This window comes from Oncorhynchus gorbuscha, linkage group LG11, assembly GCF_021184085.1.
Source record: "Oncorhynchus gorbuscha isolate QuinsamMale2020 ecotype Even-year linkage group LG11, OgorEven_v1.0, whole genome shotgun sequence".
NCBI lineage: Eukaryota > Metazoa > Chordata > Actinopteri > Salmoniformes > Salmonidae > Oncorhynchus > Oncorhynchus gorbuscha.
Window position 1 is genome coordinate 10,726,649 of NC_060183.1, and position 12,782 is coordinate 10,739,430.

Consider the following 12,782-nt stretch of genomic DNA (forward strand, 5'->3'; position numbering starts at 1 on the left):
GCCTTGTTGTTCCCGTACATAAATCAGACTGCCAGCAGGTTACAAGGTGAAACAAACATCGGTGGAATTAAAGGAAAAAGGAAAAGTTGTGTATCTTTAAAACTGTCATTGGTTGTTCTATGAAAGAGCTGGTCAAACACTTCTAAATGGATCATTTCAACTAAAAATACAACAAAACAACTTTGTACCCCACTTTACTTCCTGACCCCTATCACTGACCCCGTCCTCTGACCCCTATACCTTACCCCTTTCCTCTGACCCCTACCTCTGACTTTTCACTCCCACTGTAGTGTTCCAGACCCCCCTGACCCGGCAGGGTCACCAGAGGACTGGGTCCAGTGGGCTGTGCTGCGCCTGCAGATGGAGCCCTGGGCGTTGGGGGGCATTGTGGTCATAGGGCTGTTCCTGCTGATGATCCTGGCCCTGGTGGTCTTCGCTCTAATATATGGCTGTTGCTGCTCACCTGGAGGGGGGAAGAGGAGGATGAAGAAGGGGGTGCTTTAGAGAAGTGGGTCCCACTCTCCATGACTGTTCTACGACCATTTATATTTTCTCTACCCCCTACGTCTACGATGACTTTTCCAAAAGAAAAGACAGTGCAAAAAAAGCTTCCAGCCCCAAGCATTATTAATGGGACCATCATTTAAACAAACACTCTGAGGAATGTCTGAATTGGCTCGTCATTCGATCCAAGTCGGGGCGGCAGCGTAGCCTAGTGGTTAGAGCGTTGGACTAGTAACCGGAAGGTTGCGAGTTCAAACCCCCGAGCTGACAAGCTCTGTCGTTCTGCCCCTGAACAGGCAGTTAACCCACTGTTCCCAGGCTGTCATTGAAAATAAGCATATGTTCTTAACTGACTTGCCTGGTTAAGTAAAGGTAAAATAGATCAAATAAAAAAGTCAAGATAATAACGTTCATAAATTGATTTGTGTATTTGGTTATGAAATTGTGCTGTTTGATTATAATTAAATGTTGAAACTTTAAATGAATCCTTTCAATAAAAAACTATATGCATATCATTAGCGATGCTGAGAGGGACGTCGTCTTGTATAGCAGAGCCAGAATGGGTCACAAGATGGCGGGTGTGTCAGAATGGACTTGGAGATGGAGTCATTGAGGATGGAAAGAAGGAGTGGGCAGGAGTAAACATATTAAGAGTAAATATAGAGTTCTGCAGAAGGACATGGAACATGAATGGCAGGTGTGGTAAAGAACACAGAGTTTAAGTCAGATTGTGTTTTTTTGCCCAGTAGGAGTGAGATTTTGGATCCTTGCCTTCTGGCTGACCCATATGTGGTATCAGGTTGGGTGGAGAAGAGGTTGGGGAATGTTGGGTTGGTGAAAGTGACTTTCCCCTGGTTCCCGTTGTCAAGGGGGAGCGTTCACTCTGCACCACGGGTCTGGGGACTGTGACATGCTTTCCTCTCTGGAGCAGGGCGCCTTTGAAAGGAGTCATAACTGGTGTGGCGTTAAGTGTTGATGAGGGTCAACTGAAGTTGAAGATTCCCGGTGTCTGTGACGCCTGTCATTTGATGTGACGCAGACCGAGTGTAGAACGTGGTGAAACAGAGAAGACACGGTACTATTGATGCAGAGTTTTTACCAGAGAAAGTCAAGTTAGGATGTGTCCGTTAGAGTTTTTGTCCCAAACCCATTACGGTGTTTTAGGTGATTCCTAGATGTGATAAGTGTGCAGGAGGACATGAGACAAAGGAATGTGTGTGTGTAAACTGTGGGGGTATCAATGGTGCTGGAGATCAGATGTGTCCGGTGAGAGAAAGGCAGGTTGAGGTTACCAGGATCACAGTAGTGCAGAAGGTGCCCTGTGCTGAGGCGGTGAAGAGAGTAGTTGAGGAAGATGGGTCCAGGGTGAGGGATCCTAAGAAGATCCCTGGGAGTCGAGGGAATAGCATGTGCTTCAGTAACGTTGGTTTGTTGGCATTCATGACCATGGTGGTCAAGTATACAGCTGGAATGGAACGTAAAATCACAGAGGATAGATGTTGTGGTGGCAGCTGCAGAGAAGTACTTGGGATTTATATATGTTTTATTTTATTTAACCAGGAAGGGCTCATTGAGATTTAAAATCTCTTTTTCAAGAGCATCCTGACCAAGATAGGCAACACCAAGTCAATACAAAAAAATGCAAGTATTTACTGCAGAACAGTTGCAGAGGGTGTTGAGTGGTAGTGTCATGTCCTCCCAGACTGTTGATCTTCTAGAGAGTAAGATTAGATAGGGTTAAATATTGGAATGTGGTGGTGCGGTTTTTGTTATTATTTTGTGAGGGCTAATAGTTGGTAGGGTCATTTTCCTTTTCTTTTCGTAGGTAGGCTGTGAATGGCCTCACACTCCAGTACAGTAGGTGACGGTGTATGTACCTAAAAGTTGGATGCGATCTGCAAACCAAATCCTAAAGAAGATGACGTGACGTCATCGTTATGCGACCAGTGGAGAAATGGCGAGCAGCAAAAATAGTGTACTTCTCTCTTCTTTGGCGGAGTATGGCGACGACTCTGAGCCAGATTCCAACCCAGAAAACGAAGAAACAGGTAGATATGTACTTTAGCTACGGATATCAGAGCATGTGAGCGGAGTTGAGCGTTTTTGAAATCCCGCACATCGCCCATGGAGCAGTGCTTGCGCACCGCTCCAGCACCCATCTACATGTGTGACCACCTGGACCTACCATTTGGTTTTTTAAAGTTTTGAAACCAAACCATATGGATTTGAATGAAAAGTATTTGAATAAACATGAAAATGTGAATGTAAAAAGCGCACATAATTTCAAATAGGCTACATGTCATTATTTAAACGGCATATAAACACTCTAAATAGGTCAGAAGCCAGACAGGAAGCCTAAGAAGGAACGAAAATGATTTATTTAGTGTATATTATGTCAAGGTTATAGCCTACGAAGAAATAAATTGTTAAGCATTTGCGAGTGATACGCAATGGGTTGGTTGGGACATAAAGCGCTCAGCATTTAAACAACATTTCGTTGCGTTAAATCATTATAGTCTATAAATTGCCCGTATAGGCTGTGACTTAGAATTAAATACAAATTAAACGAAAAATTACTTATTAGTACCTTTTCGAATTCATTTTTACAAACACGGGTTTGGTCAGTCTGTGGCCTCAGGCTCATGCGATGGTGCCAACTATTGGGCCAATTATGGTCTATTGTATAGATCAGGGTTCCTCAACTGGCGGCCGGCTGGCCAAATATTTTGGTCCCCCCAAATTATTAGATTGATTTCATATATATATATATATTTTTAATTACGTCATGCAAAAAGTCCCAAATGCGATGTCCCAAGAAGCAAGTTACTCTACCTAATAATGCAAAAGTGACATTTGAACTTCATTCATGAGGAGAGAGAATACGGGAGACAGTCAACTAATAAAGCAGGCAGCAGAGCATTTTGTGGTGCTGAAACGTAGAGCTGCACACGATCGTGTGGATGTCGGGTGAGATGGATGTGATTTTTAATGCGCAGGAAGTCTGACTTGTGAAAGCCGGTTTCCTGCGTTCATAGAAGAAAAAGAGGACTTGCAGGTGTAAGTTGATCCAAACATTGTTAGCACATAAAAATGCACGTTTCTTTATAGTACTGTTTTCCTCTGAGCATGCCACCAAAAACGCACGCAGGGACTCGGTCGGCACTCCTGAGCGCATCCCTGATTTGGCTCGACATCTGGAATTCAATCAGCTCAGTTTGAATTGCGGCTCATCCAGCTAGGGTATGTTTTTGTCTAAAATTTCCAATGACTTAAGAATCAACCAATTTGACAACCAGTAGAGTAAATTCAAATGACAGTTATTCAATTTACTGCCTATACAAAATGTCAATGACGTAGAGGCCGACCTAATCTCAGCAAGCTAGCTTGCTATTGGGTCAGGAACCCTGAATGCTGTCACGTTTCCAACCTGATAACCAAGCTCTTTGTTATTCTACAGAGAGCCATGGAGTAGGTCTGGTGTCAGCTGCCTATGGGGAGGACGACATTAGCCGGATTGAGGATGGCGACGACAAGGCATCTGGAGACGAGGACAGCGGGGAGAGCTCCCGTAACTCTGTCGGTTCTCTTTCTCTTTTCAACTTAGTTAGTCTTTTTCACGCAGCACTCTGCTAGAGGTATTTCTCAGTGCGTGTTTGGTCACTCAGGGATGTTAACGCTTTGCATTCTTGTCTTTGTAGGAAATGGATGAGTCAGACGAGGGGGGAGACACCGATGATTATAAGGTATTTGAACCTCCCCCTGATTGTGGAATTGTTTGGACTTATTTAATGTTTGTTAGGGGGTCATGGGGCTTCCGAGTGGCGCAGTGGTCTAAGTCACTGCATCTGTGCAAGAGGCGTCACTGCAGACCCTGGTTCGATCCTGGGCTGTATCACGACCGGCCTTGATCGGGAGTCCCATAGGGTGGCGGGTCATTGTAAATAAGAATTTGTTCTTAACTGACATGCCATCTTAAACAAAGGTTAATAATAATCAATATTATCTGTGGGGTGCAAAGAGGTGAAGATTGTTAAAATTCCCTGTATGTGCCACTAGGGGGACCTGTTGCTCTAATGTATGATTTGTCTTCATTGGCCGATACTTGAAGTCACAAGCCTTGCTGTCAAGCTACTGCTATCAATATCTACTGGTTTTAGCCCTCAACAGTTCTACCTAATCTAACATATGAAATTATTTTAAGAAGGTCAAACCAAGGATAATTTCGCTATTTGATTTTGAATTTGAAGTACTTAAATTATTATTTAAAAAAAAAATGTTGTTATCAAAAAATGATTTGATGAAACATTGAATTTGGCCTTACTGCTATTATCCCGTACAAATGCATTGAATAACAGTTTCACTCCATCAAACAAAAACATCTAAAGGAAGTTTGTCCTGAAGTGTCTGTTCTATATCTGAGAGATATAAGAAGGGTCAGGAAACTATTTGTATATATTTTTTATAACATGAATTCAACCCTTTATGTTTATCTCTAAACTATCTCCATATATACTGTACTTCCATTCATTGTTTAAAACTGATACCGGGCACCTTCAGACTAGTGCTGTGAGGCTTGTGGGCATCCTGGAGAAAAACAACCGATAGAAAACCTGATATATCAAACTTAAAATGATGGCTATTCATGAGGATTTGTTTATAACGCCAATTAGATGGAGGGCTAGGTGCTACTCAAACAATCATTACAGGGCCACTTTAATAACATAGCATTATGTGTGTGTCTGACAATTGGCTATGCTACGAGGGGCCTATGATCAGGCCCTGGATGTAATTTGTCTGCAGAATTGTAGCATTTCATAACAAAGGAAGGGGGGGACGGGACTGGTGAGGTATGTTGTCTTTATGTCAAAGAGAGGGCTTGAGTTGTGGTAAACCGATTCAGAACCTGACAGAGACTAAATCCGTAATGTGTTTTCACTACCGACACCTTGTCTACTCCGTGTCTTCTGATTTGGTCCTGTATTTAGCTACTGTTGCCTCAGTGCTGAGACCCACTATTATGAGTAATGTCTTGTCAGCCACACCATTGGCCCCCACTTTGTCCTAAGGGCCGAACTCTGTAACTGTGCGCCCAGTCATATTCCACTGCTACGTCCTTCCTATTGGATCTTACAAGTCGTCTAGTGGTTTAGATGAAGCTAGTTCCTGTAAGGGAGATGTATCTAGCTGTAGGCTCTTGTGTGACTGTTGCACATCGCTTACTGGTAATCTTAAGGGAGTTAAACGCTTAGCAGTTTGTTCAAACACGTCTTCAACTCTCAGCCAAAACTTACTGGTAATAGTTTGTTTGTTGCACAAGCGTTGATTTATCTAGCCACTACGTTCTCCTATCCACACTGCATTTGCAATGGCTTTGATTAGATTGAACTGAGGAAATTACATATCTGTGTTAGACTAATTTGTGTGTCAAATAACAATAATAATAGAATGGATTTATGAAGGTGATTAATTAATTAATTTCTTATTTAACCAGGTTGGCAATTCTAGAACAAGTTTTCATTTACAACTGCGACCTGGCCAAGATAAAGCAAAGCAGATTGACACATACAACAACACAGAGTTACACATGGAGTAAAACAAACATACAGTCAATAATACAGTATAAACAAGTCTATATATGATGTGAGCAAGTGATGTGAGATAAGGGAGGTAAAGGCAATAAAAGGCCACGGTGGTGAAGTAAATACAATATAGCAAGTAAAACACTGGAATGGTTGATTTGCAGTGGAAGAATGTGCAAAGTAGAAATAAAAATAATGGGGTGCAAAGGAGCAAAATAAATAAACACAGTAGGGAAAGAGGTAGTTGTTTGGGTTAAATTATAGGTGGGCTATGTACAGGTGCAGTGATCTGTGAGCTGCTCTGACAGCTGGTGCTTAAAGCTAGTGAGGGAGATAAGTGTTTCCAGTTTCACCGATTTTTGTAGTTCGTTCCAGTCATTGGCAACAGAGAACTGGAAGGAGAGGCGGCCAAAGAAAGAATTGGTTTTGGGGGTGACTAGAGAGAGATACCTGCTGGAGCGCGTGCTACAGGTGCGTGCTGCTATGGTGACCAGCGAGCTGAGATAAGGGGGGACTTTACCTAGAAGGGTCTTGTAGATGACCTGGAGCCAGTGGGTTTGGCGACGAGTACGAAGCGAGGGCCAGCCAACGAGAGCGTACAGGTCGTAGTGGTGGGTAGTATATGGGGCTTTGGTGACAAAATGGATGGCACTGTGATAGACTGCTTCCAATTTTTTGAGTAGGGTATTGGAGGCTATTTTGTAAATGACATCGCCGAAGTCGAGGATCGGTAAGATGGTCATTTATAGAGCAGGATGTATATGGTGGGGGACCTTTATTCTGGCCTGCTCTCTTTAGAGGGACCAGGAGTGGACTACTGCCACAGACTAGAAGAACCATGATGGAACCATGATAGAACCAACACACCCTCTCTTTAGAGCGACCAGGAGTGGACTACTACCACAGACTAGAAGAACCATGATAGAACCATGATAGAACCATGATGGAACCAACACACCCTCTCTTTAGAGCGACCAGGAGTGGACTACTACCACAGACTAGAAGAAACATGATGGAACCATGATGGAACCATGATGGAACCATGATAGAACCATGATAGAACCATGATAGAACCATAATGGAACCAACACATCCTCTCTTTAGAGCGACCAGGAGTGGACTACTACCACAGACTAGAAGAACCATGATAGAACCATGATGGAACCAACACACCCTCTCTTTAGAGCGACCAGGAGTGGACTACTACCACAGACTAGAAGAACCATGATAGAACCATGATAGAACCATGATGGAACCAACACACCCTCTCTTTAGAGCGACCAGGAGTGGACTACTACCACAGACTAGAAGAACCATGATAGAACCAACACTCCTTCTCTCCTTGGTCAATGAGAAAGTCGTGGGGTGGAAAGCGATGGGCGGAGGAGGGATTGTCACCAAATGTGTCACATTTGATCGTGTCAGGGACCGTGGAGAAAGAGTGGGGGTTGTTTGATTGTTTCTTGCCCCCTCTCTACCCCCGTGACCGGTGTTTTTGCCCATAGTGGATATGCAGTAACCCAGAATAATGTCAGTTTGGCCGTGCTGTTAGTTCTGTTGCTGTCGTTTCCTCTGGCTGAAAGTGCCATTCGTTACAGTGAGATGGGGGTAGGGGGGGGGACCTCTGGTAACCACACCCCTTCCTGGGTCCTCCTGTTCCTATTTAGTTTGTTCCTCGGGCCCTCTTCATGACAATTCTTGGATGTGTCCATGCAATTGCTAGGTGACTGGGTGGCAGAACGTGTATGTGTTCCAGTGAATAAGAGCACTGTTCCTTTCTGCCCAACCTGTGATATACCCCAAGTTCTGGCAAAGACGGGACATATTTTAGAAGCAGCTCAGATTGACCCACCTCCTGCCAAGCCCCTGTTTTCACTAGAAAACTCTGGGGAAGTAGAAAAAGGTATCATTGCCAAAACCCTGAAGTATCCCTTTTAAGGCCCACCTCAGAGGAAGTTGCCGCACCTATTTAGAGTACTTCCTGTCCTAGTGCAGAAATGGTCATTTAGGTTCCACCTCGAAGACTGTAACGTAACAAAATGATACAGAAGGCACTGCATCAATGCATTGTCTAAATTGCACAGCTATGTATGACTTTACAGCCAGTGTTTGTGATTGCCGTGCTGGTAGGTTGCAATTAATCCCAGCCCTTAAACTAAACGTAGGCATGAAAATAATTTGCGCATAAGACTCACGAAAACATCCGAAGTCAGACATTTAGATTTGGCACTTTAAGCCCAAATATATCATACTTTGACTAAAACGTATTTCATCATTGTGCTCTGGACATCGTCTTTCAGCTCAAAAAAGTGGATTTCTACTGGTATCGGCATTTTAACAAGATGTATAACTGGTATCGGCATTTTAACAAGATGTATAACTGGTATGGGCATTTTAACAAGATGTATAACTGGTATGGGCATTTTAACAAGATGTATAACTGGTATCGGCATTTTAACAAGATGTATAACTGGTATGGGCATTTTAACAAGATGTATAACTGGTATGGGCATTTTAACAAGATGTATAACTGGTATCGGCATTTTAACAAGATGTATAACTGGTATCGGCATTTTAACAAGATGTATAACTGGTATCGGCATTTTAACAAGATGTATAACTGGTATCGGCATTTTAACAAGATGTATAACTGGTATGGGCATTTTAACAAGATGTATAACTGGTATGGGCATTTTAACAAGATGTATAACTGGTATGGACATTTTAACAAGCTGTATAACTGGTATCGGCATTTTAACAAGATGTATAACTGGTATCGGCATTTTAACAAGATGTATAACTGGTATCGGCATTTTAACAAGATGTATAACTGGTATCGGCATTTTAACAAGATGTATAACTGGTATGGGCATTTTAACAAGATGTATAACTGGTATCGGCATTTTAACAAGATGTATAACTGGTATCGGCATTTTAACAAGATGTATAACTGGTATGGGCATTTTAACAAGATGTATAACTGGTATGGGCATTTTAACAAGATGTATAACTGGTATCGGCATTTTAACAAGATGTATAACTGGTATCGGCATTTTAACAAGATGTATAACTGGTATCGGCATTTTAACAAGATGTATAACTGGTATCGGCATTTTAACAAGATGTATAACTGGTATGGGCATTTTAACAAGATGTATAACTGGTATGGGCATTTTAACAAGATGTATAACTGGTATGGGCATTTTAACAAGATGTATAACTGGTATGGGCATTTTAACAAGATGTATAACTGGTATGGGCATTTTAACAAGATGTATAACTGGTATGGGCATTTTAACAAGATGTATAACTGGTATGGGCATTTTAACAAGATGTATAACTGGTATGGGCATTTTAACAAGATGTATAACTGGTATGGGCATTTTAACAAGATGTATAACTGGTATGGGCATTTTAACAAGATGTATAACTGGTATCGGCATTTTAACAAGATGTATAACTGGTATGGGCATTTTAACAAGATGTATAACTGGTATCGGCATTTTAACAAGATGTATAAACAAGATGATGTTTTAACAAGAAGATGTATAACTGGTATCGGCATTTTAACAAGAAGATGTAAGATGTATAACTGGTATCGGCATTTTAACAAGATGTATAACTGGTATGGGCATTTTAACAAGATGTATAACTGGTATGGGCATTTTAACAAGATGTATAACTGGTATCGGCATTTTAACAAGATGTATAACTGGTATCGATGTATAACTGGTATTTTAACAAGATGTATAACTGGTATCGGCATTTTAACAAGATGTATAACTGGTATGGGCATTTTAACAAGATGTATAACTGGTATCGGCATTTTAACAAGATGTATAACTGGTATGGGCATTTTAACAAGATGTATAACTGGTATCGGCATTTTAACAAGATGTATAACTGGTATGGACATTTTAACAAGATGTATAACTGGTATGGGCATTTTAACAAGATGTATAACTGGTATGGGCATTTTAACAAGATGTATAACTGGTATGGGCATTTTAACAAGATGTATAACTGGTATCGGCATTTTAACAAGATGTATAACTGGTATGGGCATTTTAACAAGATGTATAACTGGTATGGGCATTTTAACAAGAAGATGTATAACTGGTATCGGCATTTTAACAAGAAGATGTATAACTGGTATGGGCATTTTAACAAGATGTATAACTGGTATCGGCATTTTAACAAGATGTATAACTGGTATCGGCATTTTAACAAGATGTATAACTGGTATGGGCATTTTAACAAGATGTATAACTGGTATCGGCATTTTAACAAGATGTATAACTGGTATGGACATTTTAACAAGATGTATAACTGGTATGGATATTTTAACAAGATGTATAACTGGTATCGGCATTTTAACAAGAAGATGTATAACTGGTATGGGCATTTTAACAAGATGTATAACTGGTATGGACATTTTAACAAGAAGATGTATAACTGGTATGGACATTTTAACAAGATGTATAACTGGTATGGGCATTTTAACAAGATGTATAACTGGTATGGACATTTTAACAAGAAGATGTATAACTGGTATGGACATTTTAACAAGAAGATAGATAACTGGTATGGGTATTTTAACAAGAAGATAGATAACTGGTATGGGTATTTTAACAAGAAGAAAAATAACTGGTATGGGTATTTTAACAAGAAGATAGATAACTGGTATGGGTATTTTAACAAGAAGATAGATAACTGGTATGGGCATTTTAACAAGAAGATAGATAACTGGTATGGGCATTTTAACAAGAAGATAGATAACTGGTATGGGTATTTTAACAAGAAGATAGATAACTGGTATGGGTATTTTAACAAGAAGATAGATAACTGGTATGGGTATTTTAACAAGAAGATAGATAACTGGTATGGGTATTTTAACAAGAAGATAGATAACTGGTATGGGTATTTTAACAAGAAGATAGATAACTGGTATGGGTATTTTAACAAGAAGATAGATTATGGGTATTTTAACAAGAAGATAGATAACTGGTGTAAATGACAGTGCATCGACAGCAGCTGCGATGTTATGCTTCCTGGAGATCCAGGACAGTCCGTGGTTCTGTGAGTGATGTGAACCCCCTCCTTCTGTATGTTTTCTTCAGGAGATCCCAGAGGCAGACAGGAGAGACCCCAATGAGCTGGTCGGTGAGTGTATATATACACACACACACACACACACACACACACACACACACACACACACACACACACACACACACACACACACACACACACACACACACACACACACACACACACACACACACACACACACACACACACACACACACACACACACAGACAAACCGTGTTTGAGATACAGACAGATACAATACAACCTTGGTGTTAAATATTCATTTATTTTGTGGCAATTGAACATTAGATGCCCAAACCATGCTTTTGGTTTGACTTAATGAGTAACTGATGGGAGTTCAGTAAGTCTTTGTCTTCAGACCGGGTAATTCAGCTTGCAAACGAGTCATAGGGTAAAACCATTTGAATTCAATCATTTTGACAGCATCGCTTTTGATTTTAAACCAAACTTTGCCGTACATATCTGCCCATGGAAGAAGTGGTCAGAAAGGGGACTTTTATGCCATAACATTGAGGAGATAAAGGTGCTCAGAGGTGACCCATTTTGCGTACTCCACCATACCATGAGACTTCCATGTCTTCATCTCTGGAATATAATAGTTGTGTTTGATATCATTTAAAAGCTTACCAACAAGGTTGTCTATTTTATCATTTCCATCTTTTTTTTTAAATACATTTTTTAAATACATTTTTTTACCTTTAACGTCAATTATCTAAAACCTGTAAAGATTTTTTAAATGTTGGCATATGTTGTAGCCTAGACCCTATGTTCCATCTGACGTTTGTGACTTGTGCCCGCCATTGGTTGAGACACAACATGCTCTTAACCCAACCAGTCCCACCCATTGGTTGAGACACAACATATTGGGTTGAGACACAACATGCTCTTAACCCAACCAGTCCCACCCATTGGTTGAGACACAACATGCTCTTAACCCAACCAGTCCCACCCATTGGTTGAGACACAACATGCTCTTAACCCAACCAGTCCCACCCATTGGTTGAGACACAACATGCTCTTAACCCAACCAGTCCCACTCATTTTAAACATTGCGTGTTTTTAAATGTATTATTATTATTTTTTTACCTTTATTTAAAGTCAGTTAATAACCTCTTAGGGATAAGTGAGACGTCTGCGTCCCCCCCTAGCAAACAGGAAATGGAAATGTGCAACGCCAAATGCTAATAGTACTCGCTAAAACTCAAACTTTCATTAAAACACACATGCAAGGTACTGAATTAAAGCTACACTCGTTGTGAATGTAGCCAACAAGTCAGATTTTTAAAATGCTTTTCGGCGAAAGCATGAGAAGCTATTATCTGATAGCATGCAACACCCCGAAATACCTGAAGGGGACGTAAACAAAAGAATTAGCATAACCGGCGCTACACAAGAGAAATAAATAAAATATAAAACATTCATTACCTTTGACGAGCTTCTTTGTTGGCACTCCTATATGTCCCATAAACATCACAATTGGGTCTTTTTCCCGATTTAAATCCGTCCATGTATAACCAAAATGTCCATTTATGTAACCCGTCTGATCCAGGAAAAAACTTCTTTACATAACGCAACGTCATTTTTTT

The 12,782-nt window shown here is 40.8% G+C and overlaps 1 protein-coding gene across 2 annotated transcripts in view; it reads left to right on the plus strand.

Moving 5' to 3' along the window:
- LOC124048098 (SAP30-binding protein-like) overlaps window positions 1-12,782 on the plus strand; it is a 29,940-nt gene that overhangs the window by 652 nt on the left and 16,506 nt on the right. The window contains exons 2-5 of one of the 2 annotated variants that reach the window (XM_046368530.1): window positions 291-2,552; window positions 3,962-4,080; window positions 4,203-4,247; window positions 11,204-11,246. In XM_046368530.1, the coding sequence (XP_046224486.1) occupies window positions 2,459-2,552; window positions 3,962-4,080; window positions 4,203-4,247; window positions 11,204-11,246 (301 nt within the window). In that variant the 5' untranslated portion in view covers window positions 291-2,458. Of the gene's footprint in view, window positions 1-290; window positions 2,553-3,961; window positions 4,081-4,202; window positions 4,248-11,203; window positions 11,247-12,782 lie in introns of those variants that run through there. The other variant, XM_046368531.1, reaches the window with a different exon arrangement.